Consider the following 21,704-nt stretch of genomic DNA (forward strand, 5'->3'; position numbering starts at 1 on the left):
GGGGAGAGGCCGGGACCCTCGCGGGGAGAGGCCGGGACCCTCGCAGGGAGAGGCCGGGATCCTCGCGGGGAGAGGCCGGGACCCTCGCGGGGAAAAGCCGGGACCCTCGCGGGGAGAGGCTGGATCCTCGCAGGGAGAGGCCGGAACCCTCGCGGGGAGAGGCCGGGACCCTCGCAGGGAGCCTCTCCCAGCCATGCTCAGGAGCTGGGCTGGTGCTGCCCAGCCCCACCAGATACACCTGCCCTGGAGAGGAAACCTCTAGAGGCAGTCTCAATGTTTAGATCTAAAGTCTGATGCTAAAATGGTTTATGAGAGACAATCTTAAGTACGCATCATCAGGGCATAGACAGTGTTCCTAGGAAATAAGATCCTGGGATTTTGTTACGTGTTTGCAATGTAGATGAAGTTTGTGGGTCACCCGAGATAATGTGGATCCAGTTTAGATTCACAGGCAATTTAGGGCAAGTGTCTGTGAACTGATGGCAGTCACCTGAACTGTTCTGCTTCAGTTAGGTGAAGTCCTAGGCTGTGTTGCAACTGATGAAGAGTATTCCATGGACTTCAGAGAACTAGATTTAATTTTAAAGTTTTCCTCTGTGTTGTCTATTTAATGTTTAGTGTATTAAGTGTATTTCCATCACTGGAAAGAGAAAGAGTAGAAGAAGAAGAGAATAATCTTTCTGATAGCAAAGTTCTTCAGCTTAGATTGTTATCTTGAAATATTATTTGAAGAAATTCTAACTTTTGCTGCAGTTTCATTCATCATCTTTATTTTACCCTTTATTTTACTTTTTTTGGATACCACTTGATGTTTCTAGTCTCTCTGATGCTTCTACCTCCCTCCTGAAAAAGCAGCTCTGTAGAGCCTGAAACCTGATTAAACATCCTCTGGTGCTGATAGGATCTTAGAAGTTGGAGCCTCTAATATAGAACTGGTTGCAAACTGCAGGCATCTCTTCACTATGAACACAGTGAATGTAAGTAGTAAGAGTTGAATCCTAAAAAATGCATGTGTTGTTTACTGGGCCTTTACTTCTGAAACAGACTTTTGTTAAAGTACCATAAAGACTGAGTAGACACAGAAATAAATCTGGATTTATTTCTCTACATAAAAGTGGAATGAAGTAAACCACACTGTTCAACCAAACCTTGTCCTGAAAGTGTTTTGAAGAGTGCCATGGTACAGTAAGATGATGAAAATCATCTTATGATTGTAGAACAGGGAAAATGACACGAAGAGGCCAGTAAAAGGGAGAATATTCCAAAGGCTGGAGAGAATGTCACGTGTAGCTTTCTTAAGTTCCTTTGAAAATCCAAACAAATACGTTTTCTATTGATATTTGAATGGGCTGAAATCTTCCAAGGATAGTTGTTCACAAAAGGGCATACTTAAGCAAAGAAGAGGAGGGGTTTGGTGGGTTTTTTAGTCTACAATAATGAGATTATTCAGTCTGTTATAATGTTGTACAGGAGGGAGAGCATGAAGAGGAGTCAAGAGAAGTCAGGGTACGAGAGATACGCAGAAATTAATAGCAATGAGTCCTGAAGGATTTCAGAGGTAAGAAATACAGCTTTTGGGGCCCTGAAGTGGATTAGGATCTTCTGACCTGTTTGAGAATGCAAATATTAGTGACTGGGGGGAGGAGGGACTAGCATAGGTCAGGGCAATGATAGAGAAGAGACAATGGCCCTTCTGCAGCACCAGCCTGTCTTTCACTTCACAAAAGGTTTTTGTAATTTAAATGAAAACTGCTCCTCCTTAAGAAAGGGATCTCTCTTTGGAGTGAGAAACCCTGCAACGTATTTCTCTGTGACTTCCCTTCAGTTCCACCTCCCTCCATCAGACAAAGCATGAATTTGGTTTGACTGGCTTTTTTGTTGCAGAATTCCAGTGTAAACAGTAGTATGCTGGAAGGGCAGATAATGGTCTGGGTTCTTTTTAGAGCTTTCTTTGTAGAAGACTTTTGTAAAACACTTTTTCTGGGAAGTGCTACTAGATCAGCTCACTTGTGATGAGTCTCACTGTGCTGAGAATGTCCGTGCATGTCAATTTTGCATGTGTCAATTTGCAGTGCCCCCGTGTCCCTAAGCGTCCACGAGTGACTGAGACAGTCCCGGTTCACTTCTGGAGACGATTCAGTAACACCCACTGCCCTGGAATTTGTATTTGCCTATGCAGTGAGAGTGGTACAGAGAACTGTGGTCTGAGCTAAATTTGTCACCCAGACTCACTCTTGAGAAAACCTTTCTAGGTGATTGTTCAGCCTTTCTTCTTAAACATCCTCCTAAGGCAGTGACTCATCCTGTAAGTTGCCTGCCCAGTGCTCTGCTGTAGTGGGAACCTGGATCACTAACTCAGGGAAGGCTTCAGCTTTCAGGGGGCATGAGTAGATGAGGTGAATCCTCACTTAAGCCCCAGAGATTTGTTGACAGAAACCATTTTGTGCTGGATCTATGTCAAGAAATTCAAAGTGAGAAGAAAGCAATTGGAATGTCCAAGTCCTTAAAGCACAGCTGAAAGTCCCAGTGCTGTGCAATGCCAGTATTTTGTGATTGATTTGATGTTATAGACAGTGTAATAATGCCAAGATAGATGTAAGATAAATCAACCAAATGTGGTCATAACTGCAGGAACCTTAAATTCAGGATTGGCTAAGGACAGATCAGAGTTTTAGAATTATATCAGGCATATACTTCATATTATCAGTAGCTGTTTCTCTTATCTAGTACTTAAAGAAATAATCAAGTTTATTTATTCAAACATTTTATTCATACATGCACTTATTAACTAATTTTAAATAGCAGAATTTCTGAATGCTCCTTTGTATTTCATTTAATATTTTTCAGTATTCACCATATGACATACTAAGAAGTGGGGAAGAAGTTTCAAATTACCACAGTCAGTGCTTAGTTAATATTTATTGAATTGCCAGTATAAGTGGTGATTGTGTAATATGGGTACATGTATTTATTGCTTATGTATCTATACAATTACAAAAAATACCCATCAAAATTATGCTTCAGGCCAAAGGATGTCTCCTTTGTGACATATCTGAATTTTGCTACTGAAGTTGCATTTCTTTTCTGAGGGTCTTTCTGGTTTTACATGAAATGGAATCTGTTTATTTTGCAAATGTTCATGCAGTCTGCTGTGGGAAGAGATGGTGCGTCCTGTAACTCCTGTGCTTTTATGTGTGTGGAATGATTGTGCAGCTTCTACAGCTCAGACTGCCTGAGCTGTTTGCAGGAGTGTTTGATACTCCATGATGTATGTGACTTTTTTTTTTTTTTTTTTTTAATGAATCATCTTGGTTAGCTAATAATTTAGTTCCTCTTCAGGGGATAGATTAAAAAAAAAGTACCAATAAGCTTTGAGGCTTTAAAGCCAGTTTGATACACAGGAAGCCTGAAATTAGTGCAATAAAAGCTATTTCTGGTGCTATTTCCTCTTACTAAACACCTCTGTCTATCAGGCAAGTCCCTGTTCAGGTGTTTGCTGATGAATTAATTTGCCTGTAGAGCTCAGCTACAGCTACAATGGTTTTGCAGAGTTGCTTTCTCTCACAGCTGTGGTTTAGGAGAGTTTTAGTATAATGCACTCATCTGATGCTTAAATTCTTCCTTCTTCTCCAGACACTGATAATTTAAAATGTGTTTTTGTAGAAATATTAATATAGCAGCCAGTAACTGAGCAATGAGGGAATACTGGATTGCTAGTAAGAGGTATAGTAATAGGCTCTTTAAAAGTAGTACAGTTGCTCCATTTTACATGTGTAATGCTAGTAATGTCAAAGGAGTTGCTTCTGATTTCCAATATTCTAAGTAATTTCACAACTGAAAAACCTGAGTCAGGACCAGTATTCTACCTTGTATACTGACATTTGCTCAGGACAGCAAAAGATATTGGAAACCCAGTAATCTGTATTTGCTCAAGAATTACTTAATCTATGTTTGAAATCCAGCTGTCTCTAGGATGGGCATCAGTAGATCCTGGCTAACCGTGCACAGCACTGCAGGGCATGGTGGGAGCAGCAGAACCAAAGCAGGTTCACCCCAGCTGAGGGTCTGCATTCTCAGCTGGGTGGGGACTCAAGGCTGTGAGCGTACAACACCCTTGAAGGGAAATGCTAAGAGATTTGAATAGCCCTGTGCAGTCACTGTTATGTTACTTCGAGATTCATTTATTGCATTGTCTTTCAGACCTCAGGTCAACTCAGATGAGAACTGCATTTGACATGTGGAATGGGGATACAGGATATTTGTTTCCTGTCGTTTGTGTAAAGCTTTAGCTTATGAACTGCATATCTGATAGAAAGCAAAAGAACATGATCAAAATGGCAAGGTTCAAAGCTAACAATTGAGTAATATGAGCAAGGATGCATCTGCTCTTAAAACATGAACTTCAGCAAACACTTATTTTAATTTGTCAGACTATTTCAGTAAAGCTGAAAGGTTCTCACAGGACCTTTGAGCTGCTTTGCTAAAGAAATAGGGTTTTTTGGTATGGAGGCAAAGACTTCTAACAGCCAAATTAATGGCAACACTAATTCAAGTGATGAAAAAAAGAGAAATTAAAACTACACTTGCAAGTTCTTGTTCATATGTATGACCCCTGTTCTGTAGTCGCAAGGTGAAGATGGTAGTGTGGTCAAATGTTGGAATTTTTTGTTCATGTCACCTCTTAATTTGTCACTGTGAACACATTTTCTTGGAAACAAGATATCTGCACTTGCAAGAAGCTTTAAACAATTGATGGCACAAGTATAAAGCAATTTATTAATATTAACCCTGAAAATTCTAGGCTCATTTAGATCCCTGGACCCTTGTTCTGAATCAGTCCTGATCACTGATGTGTTTAATGGAATTGTCTCAGTTGTCTCTTAAGTGCGATGTGACATTCCAGTCAGCTGTTCAGGAAACAGGTTTTAGAGGATTGTGCTTTAAGTTGTTGCTTCTCCAGCAACACGGGGACAAGTTGCCTCACCCTATCTGTTTCTGTTCTCCTTTTCATTTCCCTCAGGGGCAGGCACACTTTGCCTGTCTTGCTGTTTAGTAAGAAGTCGCTTGCTATTTCTGAATACTTGAGGAAGTATCTGCCTTAAACATGAATTTTGAGCAGGGGCATGAGCAAACTGTCACTGCCTCATCCCTACTGTTTGACTCATGTTACTTCTACATAGAAGATGGAAAATTCTAATTTTCCCTGCTTAAGGCTACGAGCTGAGTTCAGCAAGGCCCATATGAAAAGCAATTAAGAGTTATCCCAGTTGCTTCACGTGTGCAACTGTTTCATGTGACAACTACTAACAATTAGCAGATTCTTTCCTTAAAATGTACTCTGTGCTTTTGTGATTTAGAGGTGCTGCAAAGACACAATGAAATTTCATTGAAACAGTGGATTATGAGGACCGTGAATAGAAGAACAAAACACTTTCATACAAAAGGGGCCGTTAAAAAGTACTTATTTAATGAAATGAACTTTTATACTTAAATTTCATTCTACATTTGTAATACATTTCTATTAGTCTGTATTGGAAGGAACTTGTACAACATGATGTAAAGCAGGAAGGAAACATTTCACTCTGCTCATTCTAATTTGTCATAGATTTGCTTGAATCCTGCAAGGCTTTGTGCTGTAAGACAAACTATAAATCGTGCTTATGTGTTACATGAGGAGCATCAGCTGTGGCCTGCTGAGTTTGGGAATAGCAGACCTCTGGGACAACATGTTACAAATAAACATTATGTTACCACAGCAGAATTTTAAACCAAAACAAGTCTTCTCAGGTCTGTTTTCCTAATACTGAGCACATTAAAATGGAAGATGGGGCCATTACAATATTTATCAGGAGAATGAAAATTGATCAGCCTGGTTTCCCTTTTTTTCCCTGCCTTGTGCCATGACCTGTTCATGTTTTGGATTCATGGGCTCTTCCAGTGCATCTCTCTTCCTCTGTTGCCCAAGCAAACAGCTTGGATTGCTCAGACCTATGCAGTGTGAGCACAGTGGGGCACTCGGAGTAGCAGGGGAGCAATGCTGTGCATAGGGATAAAGAGCAAAGATGTGCTGTCAGCCATCTTCTTATCTCTGCATTTTCTGAAATAGTTATCCTTGTAAGTCCTGACCAGGGTACAACAAGAAGATAGAAGGAAGCAAAGCCTACTTTTGTTGAAGAGTTTCAGCTCTTCAACAGTCTCAGTGATCTGCAGTTGGTTGTTGTTGCAGTAATGCCTGATAGTTTCAGAGAAGAGGAAACCAACAGCATGCCACAGTAGAGCTTTCTGCTCTTGATTGCAATGGAGGGGTGATTGTGATCATCTTGCAGTGTCGTAGGAATGTTTTTCAGAGTCTCTAGGTCATACTTCCAAGATCTCCTAAGAAAGCTGACCCCCATGCTTCCACATCTCCTTGGAGGCTAGTTGCTGCAGAGATTAAAGTTGCTGCAGATGAAAAGGGTTATGCTGTGGGGTCCCTGAAAGCTCCTTGTGAAAAATGCCAAGGACCAGACCCCTTGAATTTACATATGAGCTGTGTAGAGTGTGAAGAGTGGAGCAGCCACAGAGAATTTGTCTCAGTAACTTTAGGGACCAGTCAATCTTTTACCTTTTCAACTGCTTCCTCTTCTATAACAAAATATTTTGGAATATAAATAAGATATAGGCATGGCAAGTTTTTTAATATTCGTCCACCACCACCTTCTCTCTTTTAGCATCACTTTTTTCATGTTCTGGTCCAAATAACTCTGATTTTCCAGCGAAATCAATAGGTCTCGTGAAAGATCATAGCACTCCCTCCTCCCAAAAGAGTTGCATACTACTTGTGTAATAGATCTTGGAGTCTGTGTCACCAGGTGATTAGAGGGCTAGTGAAGATGAGCTCAGACCCTAATAAAACAAGTAGCACAAAAAAATCACTGGAGAAGTTTGGGAAGTGCTGACCTGAGTGTCAGAATAACATCTCTGGGAAAAGGGTTGCTTTTTCCAAGCAGAAAGTGGTTTGGAAGAAAGTGGTGTTGCCATGTGAATGGGACACAACATTATCTCCATGAGCTGCTGTTTAATAGCTTGTGGTTTTCATACTTTTTATTTGAATGGCTGTATTGCAAAAGATTCTTCTTGCACCTCAGTAGGTATTGAAAAATGGGAAACAAACTTGTTCTGTATCCACTAAGTTAATTTGAGGGGAATTGCATTTTGAAAAGTAGACTATTAAATTTGTAAGACTAAAATCTCTTGTTTTATTATTACTGGAGAGACTGCTATCCATGCACATCAAGGCAAATCAGAGGCTGTAGGAGATTTGAAAGACTGCCTACAAAGTTGACTGTCTGTTTCCCTTCTAGGTCTCTCATCCTTCTTCCTCTTTCTGCTTCTATGCCTTTTTTATTTTTCATTTGATTTCCTCTCTTTTTTTCTCCCTTTTTTTGTGCTCACATCATGTGGTCTTTTCAGACAAGCATCACAGAAAAGTTGTTTTTTAGATTAACAATCTCCTCTTTTTTATTGAGTGGCGTGTAACAGCTAATGTGATTTGCACTTCTGTATACAGCTCTCTATTATTAGACCCTTCATGCTGGGACTGACATGCAGGTAACTATTAGTCACGAGTGGAGCTGCTAATTATGTAGATTCATTGATCATTTCAATAGGGTTTGTTTTCTCCAAACATGTTTGTGATTAAAGCAAGGGAAGTCACTGCCTGATTTGCCGTTAGCCAATGAGTGTCTCTAGAATAATGTGCCACCTTGTATGACTCAGGTGCCTGGTTACTAATGCTCAGCTACCGAACCCAGTGCTGACGTGGGACTGCAACAGCTATTCCTCCTGTCATCAGTCATCGTGCTGAACCTGTAACCTGCTGCTGATACCAGCAGGCAAAAGGGAAAAAGCAAAAGAGGAGTATGCACCAGCTGACATGGACCTTGCTCAGGAATAGTTCAGCTTTTAAAGGCTTTTTATTACCAAGCTGTAACAAAGCTGCTTTGTGCCCTAAATAAAGACATGACCAACTTCCCCTCACTCTCTCAGGTGGGTTAGAGAAGTTCTTTCATCCTTGTTCACTGCACTCCTCAGGGCCCACTCCTTTGTGTGGGAGGCAAGTTAGAAATCACTGACAAGACCAGAGAGAAAAGCTCTCTTCCCTTCTTTGCAGAGGTTATGTAGATTATTGCAGCAGATTCTGTCCTCTCTGGCTGCCCTTCAGTCTCTCCTGAAGGTATTTCCATCTCTGCTGATGCCTGTGGATATAAAATTCTCTGCTCTCAGTTCAGAAGTGCCTTTTAGCTGGTAGTTGCTAAACCAGTGGAGTTTTGAGATGGAAATCCCCTGCAGTGTTCTTTTCTAAACCCTTCCCACTGAATCAAATAGGTTTGTGGGTGTGTTCAGTGCAAATGTAAGTAGGTCCTCCCAGCTTCCAGTAGCCAGAGTTATGCTTTTCAGGCTGATATTCAGATCACTGCCCATTTGTATCTGGCCTAGAGCTTTTTATTGATTTGGCTGTTAAATCCAGAGATGTGCAGAGCTGAGAGAAGGGGAAACACGACCTAAGTGAAAAGTTCTGGAACTGCTTTGTCTTTTTATAACCAACTGAAATGAAGTGAACAGGATAGTATATCACAGGCACTGTGTGGTGATTTCCATTTCCCTTCCCCACATATCGAGCCTGTTGAAGCTGTCCCTAGCCCCAGCTCATGGCTCTGATGTGGCTCAGTTCCAACAGCGTGACTGTTCCTGCCTTCTAACTGCAGTCCCTTACTGACACACATCTTGCTGCGGGTCAAGCACACTGCCCTGGGGCAGAACAGCTGAATCCTGGAGACACAGGAAACCTTCAGAGGAGCCACTGGACCCTGCTGTAGTATACTACTAGTAACAGATAATTAAAGCTAAAAGCTTCAACAAAAAGAAGACATTTATTGTCAGGCAAAGCCCGTCAGCTTGTAGGAAGTGTCTTTGGTGCCTGCATGCAGCCTGGATATCTGTGGTGAGGAGTTGGTAAGTGTTTACATACTTTCAGTCTTAAAGGTAATCAGCCACACTGTGTTGATGGGAACCTAGAGGAAATAAAATAGAGAAATCAAACTGTTTTCAAACAATTCAAACATAATCTTTTATCTATGCAGGCATTTCTTCACCGGATCCGACAGAATGCAGTGGACAAAGCTGAGAAGTACATAACAGAGGAGAATGTTAAGGTATTTCTTCTGTCTTCCTTGTTTTCTTGGTAGGGGAAGTGATATGCAATGAAAGGCTAGATTCAGGGATATGAACATCAAATATCCTCTTTTCATATTGATGTTTATTATTAAGCTGATTCCCTGAGGAAAGGAGCTTGTGTTGACAGTTTATCTGTCAATCTGTTTGCCCATTCTTATAGCTGTCATCTTCCAGTAATTTTTCATCTCACCGGCTAATTTTAGTAAAATTTGACAATAGTGTAGTGTTGTCAGAAATACTAACTTTTGACAAGATTTGCGAAATGCTGAGTAGAGTACTGAGGGGCCTTTTCAATGTCTTTGAGAGGAAAGGCAGGGAATCCACAGCCCTTGTCTGTTTTGTTTGACAGCATTCAGTTTAGCCAATTTGAATTTGCTGTTTTCTACTAATAGAAATTTGATAGGGCTTATAAGAAGGAGGCAAGATTTTTCCTTTATGTTCTTGTGGAAAGGAATTTGGTGTTTTGTTGGAGGTCTACATATTGTGAGACCCTTGCATGAGTAAGTTCTAATTTTGCACCAGCAATAGCTAAGGGACATAGAGAACCATGAGGTACAGGCTTCTCTAGTGCCTGTGGTCACAGAGGTGCATGTTGTTTATTAATTTCATAAATACACAAAACATTTTCTTGTAGTTATTTGTCTAAAAAACTCACCTTGTACACATGTGCACATGAAACCAAAGCCCTCTTCATACACAAACACAAGTGAAACCCACTGGTGAGCAGGACAGAGCACAGTTTGTTTGCTGCTGGATGGTGCTTGACTGCACTTGTGTTTGGTCCTGGAGCTTCTGAATCAGCAGCAGCTTTGCCCTGTAGCCCCGTGGGAGCAGGGCAGCCGCAGGAGGTGTGTCACACCTGCAGTGCTGCTGCAGCTGGCTCCTCTGTTTTCTGTGCCAGGCTCCCTGCATATGCCAGGTGAGCAGAGCTCCAGCCCCACCTTGGCTGTAAGTTCTTCAGGCCAGCAAAGTGTAGGTATTGCCTGACTGGCATCAAAATGGGCTGGGAACAAGACTGCTGGTAGCTTTGTGGAGCTCAGCCTCTTGCTGTCTTCAAATCTGGAAATCTGAAATCCTCACTCTCCAAAAACTTACTGTCCAGTATCTGGAGTAAATTCAGGGGTGGCTGAAGAAAAAAGTAGACAAGTGATTAGTGACAGTAGATTTTGTGTACATAGAAGTGTGCAAAAACTAAGCTCTGCATGAAAATAAACTTACAAAACTATTTGTTGATGTTAATGAAAATTATTATTCTATCATTATTCATGTCATTAAAATTAATATTAATTATGACTCCCACATAGTAAGATGCAGTGCCTACAAATCCTGTACAGCAGAATTTGTACTTGAAGTTTCTTCAAACTCCTTTGGGGAAGTACCAGTTTATTTTTGTGCCATTCTTGAAATGTCTGGGGGATCTTTTTGAGACCACTATGAAACCTCATTTATTGCTGTTATTAAAATACCCAGCTTTCAATAAGAGAACTTCCCTTCAGTAATAAAAGGCTTATGCCTATTTCTGGTGAAACAGAATTACAAGGCACATTTTTCACATGTCTGTAGTTCCCAGAGTTAATATTGTCTCCTCCTTCCACCCCCCCCCATCTCCTGCTATACCAAATAATTTGTCTTTCCTGCAATTGAAAGATACTTGTCTTTTATTTCCCACTCCTTTCTCCTACCTAGCTGGTAGAGCTAGGAAAAGCAAGGTGGTGTTGGGTTTTCTGATAATTTGCCTGCTGATATTATGTGTCTTGAGTCACTAGAGAACTGTGTGGTGGCCAACAGCAGAAGAGACTATAAAAGTGGTTTGGCAGCTTATGTAAGGAGAAGCCCGTCTTTATTCTCTTTCTTCACATGCAGAAATGCCTAGAGGAAAATACAGGACATTCAGGCAGTCACCTCTGAGCAAAAGGAGAAAGTGGTTTTTAAGTTGGGTTATTGCCTCCGGTATTATTTTGCAGATTTCTCCTACAGCTGGTGCTAAGCGCCAGAGATTTTGGTAATCTTTAGCCACTGTAGCCCTCTCCAAAAAGTCCTGTGCCAGGCCCAGACTTTACAAGTGCGCCAGTGGTTTGAATTTATTCACTGCCTCATGTGGGAATAACTCTCCTGATATGATACTGTTGTGTAATGCTCACAGCAGGCACTGCTGTCACTTCACTAATAAAGCAATTTGAGGGCAGTACAACTTAAGGTGTGCACAAGGCTGTAACTGGATTTGGTATGGGAGTATTTGTAGTCAAGGTCTGTCTGCTGCCTTGATTTTCAAGTGATTCTTACCTGCAAATTCTGCTGCAAGCAGAGCTTTACTGATCACCTCAGAATTCATTAGATTGCACAGATATTCCTTGGATCAAAAACCACCCCTGAAAACTGCTCCTGAAGGATAAAATCATCCCTGACAGATATTTTCCTCTTGCTTGTTAGTCCACTTCTGGCACAGCTTCTGGCAAAGCAGTGCAGGCAAGGGCTACTGCATCAGTACATCACTTTCAGCCACGTGACAGAACACTTGAGGCTCCACTTGAATTAGCACAGGAAGTTTCTAGGGAACAATGAAAAGATCCTGGCTCCCTGGCCTTTTTGTGGGTGCAGAGCCAGTCAGTGCAAATTCAGTGTGTCAGAATCTTTCAGCTCCTTGAGAGCTAGAAAGGAGCTCCGAGGCACAAGTGGGCAATAATGATGGTACAGAGCACTGTATCTCAGAATTCTAGAAGGGAGAGGGAAGAAAAGACAAGGAAGATACAACTGGCTCTGCTCTGGACAGGCAGTCAGCTTGAAGGAGGAGTTTGAGAGAAATACTCTGCCCATCCTTGGGAGTAATGGAAGTATGGGGTTAAACCTGGCTAAGAGGAAGGCCTTGAATTCCTGATCTTGTCTACCCATGCTAAACCAGAGAGAAACTGGTTTTAAACCAGGAATTGAAGTTTCAGTCCTAATTTTAGTGATTAGACTTAATTTACAGATTATTGTTTGTCTGAATTGCTCCACATCATCAGCCACCAGGGCTGACTCAGTGCTACATCTGCTGAATAAATTCTACGCATAAAGTTGAAGAGTTTAGTGTTGTGGTAAGGCATTTTAGGAAGTGTTTGGAGATGTTAGGCGTGATCACTTCCCACAGCAAATGCCAAGAAGATGAAGGCTAGTTCTGACATGCTGCATACTTTAGGGCCACCTGCTCACTGAGCGAGATCTGAGAGGCTTCTTCCAACATGAAAGCTTGCTTGACTGCACTGCAGGTCTTCTCTTTGCAAGTGACATAGTTAAAGCAAAGTGATAGAAACATTGTCTGCAACACGTATGTCACTGCAGACTTCAGGATTTACTCTGCCCATTTAGCCTTCCCTCCAGTGGCTACCAGTACTAATGGCTGTCACCTCACATCAGGACTTCTGCCCCCTCTTGGTAGTATTCCATCTCCTACACATGGATTCACACTTTCTTTTCATATTTTGTATGAAAATGACTGAGATTTATAATGTGTTTATAACATCTTTCACCCTGGCAGTTTATTCCCCTTAGCACACGTATATTCTAATCACAGGGATCATATAACTGTCACCATTGCCTTTTCATACAGGGTTGAACGAGGGGCCTCTTCCCCTCTACATGTGCCTTTTGTTGTCACTGACATCAGTGAAAGGGACTCTAAATGCTGCTCTTGAGGTTTATGAGAAATGTACATTATTCTGTACTCTGGGCAGTGTAAGGCTGGATTCCATATGGCAGATTTTGTCTCCTGCTTAGAGGTACACTCCTGTGTGTGCGACCTTCAAGTCCCTTTCTTCCAGAAGGAGATTTCTAATGCATGGGAAGGAAAGGCAAACTACTCCCTGTTTCTGTCTCCTGCAAAATGAGTTTGGCCTTGTGGTTCCATTTACCTGGCTGTTCTCATAGGAAGTATTCTCAAGACTTAAAAGAGGTTGCTTGCATTTATCATGCTCAGGGGTCTGCAAAGATAACCTTAATTTACAGCAGGTACTTCAGTAGCAAGAAAGATTTTTATAGGGGGCTAGGAAAGGGGCAAATACAGTGTAACTCATTATTTACCAAGTTCCTGTCTCAGCTCTGGATCCTATCATGGTAAGTCTCCAGGGTAAGTAGAGCTCCACAGTATTAGCAAAAAACTGCTTAGCAAAAAACACTGACATATATTAAAAATGAGCAATGTTTTTCTCCTTATATTTCAGATCTTATTTTCTAATATTGAAGACATTCTTGGTGTTCACAAGGAGTTCCTGGCTGCTCTGGAGTTTTGTTTGCAACCAGAGCCCCAGTCTCAGCATGAACTGGGAAATGTTTTCTTAAAATTTGTAAGTACAATGACTTAATGCTATCTGGAAATGCAGTTTCCTGTCATAAGCTCTCCAGCTCCTAATCTCTAAGGCAATACTATGACAATGTGTGTCTTGTATGAATGTTGTAGGTAGGGTGGGAAAAAACTTGTGAATGAGGTTAGAACAATAGACACCACATCAAACTGAGCTAAACAACATTGTATTTTTAGAAACTCTTCCCCTTCCTGTTGAATTAAAAAAATCTTTTTCTCATCCATCTGATCACATTTTATTGCTGAAAATTTGTCTGCTTTTGTTCCAGAAGTTTCAAAAAAGCAGCACAATTTCAAGTGCCTCAGAAACAGTACTCCTGCAGGTGCTTGCCTGGTGTTGCAGGCAGGGGTGTGTGAGGTTCATGCTCCCTGCCCAAGCAGCCCTTGCAGCGGCCTGGGGTCGTGGGTTGCAGCAGCCTGGGTGTCTGTGCAGCCCTTGCAGCGGCCTGGGGTCGTGGGTTGCAGCAACCTGGGTGTCTGTGCAGCCCTTGCAGCGGCCTGGGGTCGTGGGTTGCAGCAGCCTGGGTGTCTGTGCAGCCCTTGCAGCGGCCTGGGGTCGTGGGTTGCAGCAGCCTGGGTGTCTGTGCAGCCCTTGCAGCGGCCTGGGGTCGTGGGTTGCAGCAGCCTGGGTGTCTGTGCAGCCCTTGCAGCAGCCTGGGGTCGTGGGTTGCAGCAGCCGCTCGCTGCGCGTCCTGGTGGGGCTCAGGAGCTTTCCTCACAGCACACACTCTTGCCGTTTCACCCGGGGAAACTGTGGGGAGCATTTCTTTGATCTTTCGTCTTGGGCAGGGTTCTGTTGTTGCAATATGCTCAGAAGAAGTGCTGGAACTCCCTCAGTGCTGCTTTTTCATTATCATCAAATCATAGTGAGTCCTGTGCAGAGCTTGCAGTGAGGGACATAAGGCCCCTGAATCTTGAATGTATTGGTGTATTCACTGTTGTGATCACCTGGCAAGGTAATTTCTGGTCCTGATTACAAGTCCAGTCTTGTCAGCAGCTGGATGTTAGCAGAGGTGCTTTTCTTTAGAAACTTAATGTTGAAAATACTTAAAAATTTGGTGAATAGCTTGAGAATTCTTGAAGCACTGTTTTATCCAGACACTGCATTTTTCTAGTGGACCATGTTTTCTCTGTGTATCGTATATCCTTGTAGCAATCCCCTGATTCACCATGTGGAGCTCCATCAGACTGCAGTGCTTGGGTCCTCTTAATGAGATTTGTGTATCCTTAATGTCCTCTAGTCTACGTAGGCTCAGACTCTTCCTGGTCTGTCTTGGCCTAGAAGAGCCTTTCTTGGCAATGATCCACCAGCCTTCAGAAACAGAACGCTGCTTTTATAGAATCATGGAATCATCAAGGTTGGAGAAGACCTTTAGGACCATCAAGTCCCATGTCAACCCAGCACCACCACCATGTTCACCATTACACCCTGTGCTCAAGTGCCACACTGACACCTCTTTTGAATACATCAATGGATGGTAATTATGGGCCCAATATTGTGTCAAGGACCTCTAGTTCAGAAGGATTCAAGTCTTAAGTAATACCCAAAGCAAGCAAGAAAGCAGATTTTGCAATTCCAAAAAAGAAATTAATGCACATAGTCTTTTTGAAGTATTTTAAGAGATGATGAAATGTGCTTGCTCTGATATTCAGGTGTGAAAAATTGTTTTCCTTCAGAAGACAGACATTGTCTGTCCTGCTGTACTCCATTTGGTTGGGTGATCAGAAATTCATTATCTGATGGTAAGTGCTAGAGTTTATTCTGGAGCTGCAGTTCAGTGTGACTGTAACAGATGGTACAGAACATCCTTGAAAATTCATTCCAAATCCCTTGTACAGCCTTAAACAAAAACAGCATGTGGGACGTGTCTCTAATGGCAGAGAGGGCACATGCGCTAAGACCACACCTTGTAAGCACAGGCTTCCTTTTGCAGGGCAGAAAAGGGTGTGACTGTGTGCGGAGCAGAAGGGCAGAGTATTGTCTGATCCATTGTTTCTAATACTGCTATATTGCTAGAGGTTTGGGGATGTAATAGCTAGAATCTTGTTCTAGGGAAATGTGTTATGCTCATTTTTTGGAGCAATGGTGCATGAGTGATCAGTTTTGCTGTCTAAGTCATCGAGGATATTGTTTTGTTGAGAATTTTGTCTTCTGTTTATGTTTTTGGTGTTGACAAGGCTGGTTTCAGCCTGCTTTGAAGCAAGAAAATGCCACACCTTGTTAAAAAATATGTCCAAATAAAATGTTACAGTTTTCCAAATGCCTTATTTACTTTTTTCTAGTCAAAACTATTTTCACATTTGCATTAATTTGTGGGCAGTACTAATGGATCCAAAATAACATATTTGGAGAATAAACAAATTGTTAAAGAGTTATTTCAACCAAACTGAGAACAGTACAGTCTTACTTCTGTCACCAAAACAGGAGGTCTAGCTGTGTATCCAGCATATTTACTGAGTAAGAAAGTGCCATTTTTATCTGGTCACATCTCTGACCATAATTGCACTTTAACCTAGAGCAACTGCAGGTTCAGAATTCCTGAGCTAACATCTGTAATTATGTAACTGATAATTTCCTCACCAGGCTATGGGAGAGCCTAGGACTGAGTATCATCCAGAGGAAAATGAAACACTTCAGACATGGAGTAATTTTAAGCATAGTTCTCATATTTGTGGGTCGACGGCATGGGGTACAGCTGGGAAAGACTTGAGGAAAGCACTCTGCTGTGTGCATAATTATTGTACTGTCTTGAGCTTTAGCAAAAGGATTTTGTCATCATCTAAATATAGCCTCCCAAACTCCAGGCACTGAAAGCTGCAGTCAGAAACCTGAGCAGTGATATTTTATGTGCAGGAATGTAACGGATGATTCTGTGTTAATGGCTGCTGTTTTTAGTATCAAGCATGGTGCTTGTGTGCATCCAGGGAGTTGAGAAGAAGTGAGCAGAGACGTGGGAAAAACTTCTATGCCTGTTTTACTTTGTAGCATTCCTGTTTTTATGGTTGACAACAATCCTGTTGCCCTTTTTTCTATTGTGCTGTGGACCCAGGCCTGCCTTTTCCTGCATCTGGTGGTCAGAAACTTTTGTTTCTTTGCAGCTTCCCAGTATTGCACCGCAGTAGCAACATGAACAGCTGCCGATGAAGGATAAAAGTCCTGAACATCTGCATTCCAGCTCTTTGCACTATACGCTTTGTGGCTGTTGTTTTATTTGCTTTGTACCATTGTTCTTGTGCTTGGACATACATCTATTTATTCTCAGTTCTTTCTTTTGAAGTACAAGGAAAGGAAAAATTAATTAAACCAAACCCAAAAGCATTTTACAGACTCTGAACATGTAAATCTACCGTTGAACATCTGACCAGAATGTCAAATTCTCCTAAACTAACATAAATGCAATTTCTTTTCCTTGTGACAATAGCAAAGGGAATACCTTTGTAGCTGTAGTCCCATGGTTTCCTGCTAGTAAACTCCTTCAGCTGGCAGTAGTTTTTTGCTTGGATCACTGTGAGCAGTCTTAAAAGAACCTTCAGCTGACACAGGAAGCTCTAAGAATGCTAGGGCTCCAATCAAAACTCAAAAAAATCCCCAAAAAAATAAACTTCCAAATTCTGAGGAGATTAAAAGGTTCAAATAGAATGTTTTCAGACCAGAATCCTGCTGTGAATGCAACAGCAAACTCTGGAAGGCATTGGCTACATGGCTTGGTGTTCTGAAATGGTAGCTCTGGAAAGCCTCACATATTACCCTGCAGCGTGCCACACAAATGCTTTGAAATTATTTTTGATACACAAACTAGCTTGTCGGGGTGCCTCCACATGGCGCTGCATTATGGCATAGAAGCTAACCTGAACCAAGAATTGTAAGTGCTATCATGAGAAGCACTCAAAAATGATGGGTTTTTTGGCTTCTGAATCCTTCATTTTGCCTAAAGCCTAATAAACCTCCTTTTTTTGTAGTGAATGCAATACTGGAAGCTCTGAATTTAGCTGCTGAAAGTTCAGCCCTTCCTACCAGCTTTGAGAGGATCAACTCACCCACTGCCTTATCTGCTCAGGCATGGAAATAGTTGCTCCTGCTTCTTTAGTGACTCACTCCAGTGTTTCCAAATATCTAGTGTTTGCAATGGGTTCAGCATCTCTGATAATTTTAGATAGAAGGAGTTGCCCTATCTTTGAATCTGAAGATCAGTAGAGCAGAGCTTTCTGACCCTGACCTGCTAGCTGACCTTCATTTCGTACCAGGGGATTTCATATTCCAGCATGTGCTGGTAGGTGTGACATGTCCCAGTTTTAGTAGCTCAATCTAGTTGTGAAGCTACCCTTCCCATCCTTTAGTATCTGTAATGTGTTGGCGTGTATTTGGTGAAATTCTTCAGTTACAGAAACTATTATATATATCTGTTAAATTTTTTATGCTGCTTGTTTCAGAACACAAAGTAAACCAGCCAGTCTACTGGCTCTCACCCCTTGAAAGGCAGGGGTTTTCCAGCTGACTGCTTTTTGTTATAGTTCCCCTCCAGATCTCAGACCTAATTTCAGGCCTTGGCTCTTCCCAGCCACCTGTCTTTCTTCCTCCTGCAGGAGTGGTGAGCCCCCTTGCTTCTGGCTTTGTTTTATTTCTGGCTACTTTCATGGAATATCCTGACACACATGCAAGTATTCCCAAGATAGCAAAATCCCTTCTTTCAGGAAAGAATACCTATGATCTCAGTGAAGCATCAAGAGGAAATGTGCTGAAAGTCTCAGTGCTCAGAAAAGTCTCTGTTAACTTACAACAGAGTAAATCAGGAATTAGTGAGCACCTGTATTCACATTATGAGTGTCTTCCTGAAAACTCCAGTGCTAATGCCACTTGGAATCCACTTCTCTTTATAAAGAATTTGGTAGCAGAAGGTGGTAAAGTAATCTCTCCAGTGGTGTCTGAGTCAATAAGTTACTTTGCTTTTCCTTGCAGAAAGACAAATTCTTTGTGTACGAGGAGTACTGTAGCAACCACGAGAAAGCACTCAGACTGCTGATGGAATTGAACAAGATCCCCACAGTGAGAACATTCCTTCTGGTAAGCACCTTCTCTAGTCCTCTTGACAGAATGCTCTGACTTTGCCCTGTGCTCATAATAACTTTCTGGTATCCCAGGAATGCTGGGCATTTTGCAGGTATTACCCATTGCAGGTATGGAGCACTCAGGGTGGGTGGGTACTGAAATCACTGATGAATTGAGACACAGAACTGAGCACTATAAGCAGGAGTGATAGTAGTGGAAACAAGGAAGATTTTCCTTTTTAAAAAAATCAACCGAACAAACAAGCACAGATGATGAAAGGAGTAAGGCAGTAAATCAGCAGCAAGACTGGGGCTAGTTTCCATTGGATTTGGCTCCCTGCTCAGTTCTCTGACCAACTTACCATTTGCAGGCTCATGAGAAAAATGTGACCTGCTTCTGACACCCTTTACTTAATGAGTCCAGCTGTGGGCAAGAAACATGGTCTGGATGAATTGAGTGCATCATTTTTGCTTAGATCAAAAGTAACCTAACTCCCATCCAAGAAGGGACTGTGGCCATACATCCTTCAAACACACCTTAGAGGCTGGGCTGGAAGGAGAAATAATCAGTGGGCATCGTCTTCTACCACTGCATTCCTTATTTTTTCTTTCCTTTTTTTCGTTGTTTCTCCTCCTTACTTTCACCCCTGCTTGATTTTTGAATGTCATGTTTCCTTGGCTATGGATGAGTGGCATTTTTAATGGGGTTGGCACACAGGTGAGGGAATAATTTGTCACATCAGCTTTTTTCCTAGTAAATTCTATGAAGTGAAATAAAGACTGTCGTTCTTGCAAAGGACCTGCTTTTCTTTCTGCTCTTTTTTTTTTTGCTTGCTGTGAAAGTTCTTTTCTTTCCCAGTGTAGTATAGCAAAAGAAAACTTCCATATAAACATGAGTCACAAGCAGGGCCAGAGCATTACTTTAGCCACAAGATGCAGGCCTCAGAGGGAGCCTACCTTTGTGCTGTCGCATAGGCAGAATCTCTTTGTCATGTCTGAATTTTAATGAACCTTATCAAACCATTTCTTTGAATTACTAAATGACCCTTACCTTGTTCATGAGGTTTTTCTGGGTGCTTCTGGTGAGGGAAACCAATGAGAAGGACGAGGGAAGGTGCATGTAAACACAGTCCTTCCCAACCTTCAGAATGTTCTCCACTTCCACTGGATTGACAAAGTTTTCTGTTTGTGTTAGAGACAGCAGCTGGCAAACTGATTACGAAGGGCATCAAAGATGTCACACTGTCTGCTGTGGCTTGCTGCAGCACCTGAATCACAGAGACTCTTAAAATGGCAGAAAGTATGGGAAGAAGGGCTGCAGTGATGTGTCTGCTGAGCTGTGGTCCTGTGATTTCTTCAGGCCTCCCTTCCTTTCTCTGCCTCCCAAACCAGTGCTACAGTGCTACTATGCAGAGAAGGCAGCACTGGAGTACAAAGCTTTACTTGTGAGGATAGATTTGGCCCAATTGCCACTCACAGCTGCTGAAACATAGAATGTGAGAATGTGTTTGAAAAGTCAGTAAGTGTTAAAGGGCAGTTTTGAGCCCAGAGCTAGAGAGGGCTGAAAGAAGAGATGGCAAGGATTGAATCACTTGAGACTTGGAATTTGGACAGGGAGCATTGTGAGCTGAGTAGCCAATGCCACAGATGTAGAATAGCCCGGGGACAGGTTATTTTACAGATAATTGTCTATAAAAATACTAGTTAGAACTAAGGAAATTTAATTTATGGTGTCTGTGAATATGCCTTGAAGAGAAGAATTGAAGCGCTATAGCCAAAAAGCTCACTAAATTTCAGAGTATGTCTGAGCCACAGCATGTATTTCACAGGGGAAGACACTACTGGTGATGCCCCAAGCAGGCACGTCTTGGCTGATCTGCATTTAAAGTTCAACTTCTGTGTAGACAGGACAGGTTTGCGACCTGGAGTGACTTTTGGAGCAAAGTCCATATTCATGGTTGAGCATAGGAATGTGAACATAGTTTATCTGAAAAAGACTTGAAGTCCACCTGACTACCTGTCTCTGGCAGCAACCAATAGTAGAATCATCAGGAAATGTGTAAAAAGCTTACAGTAGGGCAGTATTGATTTGTCACAAAGATTACAGATTATTGTTACAAATTAAGGACAGGTCAAGGACTATAACGGTTGTTTTTTTTCCCCAGTGTCATCTCCTATTCTTAAATTCCCTTTCTATATCAGTCCTGAGAAATGGATTTCCATAATCTGTTGAGAAGTTCCATAGGTGCTGGTTAGCCAGCCAGTGTGCCCAGACTGTTTGTCCAGCTGTGCTTAGGCATAATGTTTTACGAGAGAATTGGTGGATATTATGCAGATGACTAATTTGTTTCAATTCCAGTTCAGCTCAGACATAAGAATTGTACTAAAGTTAATTACATTATTACTAGTTAGTAGGCTTTATTTTAGCCTTCAAGAGTTTTCTGGACCAACAGTATACAACTGTACATAGAGAACAAAATCAGCAGGTCGTATCTGTTGTGGGGGTAAATTGGATTATTTTAGGTAATGGTCCATCGAGGTGTGCTGTTTGCCATTGTATTGTTAGGGTGGTGTTTGAGTCACCAGCTTCTCTGAGAAGATACCATTCTGCACAGCCATTGTTATCCACAGCAAATTTTCTTTTGCTGATGCCTGCAGGACTTTGCAGACTTGATGGCTGTATGTCAGTGGTGAATGAAGTTCCATTTCCTGTACCTTAGGTGGGGTGAAGTGCTTTCTCACCATAAGGCATGTTTTAGAAATACAAAATTGTGCCAAAAATCATCTGAAAGCTTTGTGTTTGAGGTAACATTTGTTTCTTTTTTTGATGATAGGGTTGCATGCTCTTGGGAGGCAGAAAGACAACAGACATTCCACTAGAGGGTTATCTACTGACTCCAATTCAGAGAATTTGCAAATATCCTCTTCTGCTCAAGGTAAACCAGAGAAAGTATTTCTGCAGATGATTGTTTTATTCTTGGAGTGATTCTGCAATTTTTTAGCCCTGACTTTTGTTGCCACTATTGCTTCCCTGATTTAGACTTCTCAAAGTTGGATCTTCTCTGAAGAAAATGGCTTTTTATGGGTACAGGCAAAAAGCTGACTG

General features: G+C 41.8%; 1 protein-coding gene and 1 long non-coding RNA gene across 5 annotated transcripts in view; both read left to right on the forward strand.

Annotated features, from left to right (window-relative positions):
* PREX1 (phosphatidylinositol-3,4,5-trisphosphate dependent Rac exchange factor 1) overlaps positions 1-21,704 on the forward strand; it is a 111,085-nt gene that overhangs the window by 37,760 nt on the left and 51,621 nt on the right. For 3 of the 4 annotated variants that reach the window (XM_085558353.1, XM_085558351.1, XM_031506556.3), the window contains exons 2-5: positions 9,123-9,194; positions 13,413-13,535; positions 18,510-18,614; positions 21,433-21,534. In XM_085558353.1, the coding sequence (XP_085414479.1) occupies positions 9,123-9,194; positions 13,413-13,535; positions 18,510-18,614; positions 21,433-21,534 (402 nt within the window). The remainder of the gene's footprint in view (positions 1-9,122; positions 9,195-13,412; positions 13,536-18,509; positions 18,615-21,432; positions 21,535-21,704) is intronic. The other variant, XM_085558354.1, reaches the window with a different exon arrangement.
* On the forward strand, positions 841-7,894 carry LOC146765750 (uncharacterized). Its single transcript, XR_014949719.1, has 3 exons — positions 841-977; positions 1,471-1,558; positions 7,759-7,894. It is a non-coding gene; the product is annotated as an uncharacterized LOC146765750 (long non-coding RNA).

Source organism: Lonchura striata, chromosome 20 (genome assembly GCF_050655825.1).
Source record: "Lonchura striata isolate lonStrDom1 chromosome 20, ASM5065582v1, whole genome shotgun sequence".
Classification (NCBI taxonomy): Eukaryota; Metazoa; Chordata; class Aves; order Passeriformes; family Estrildidae; genus Lonchura; species Lonchura striata.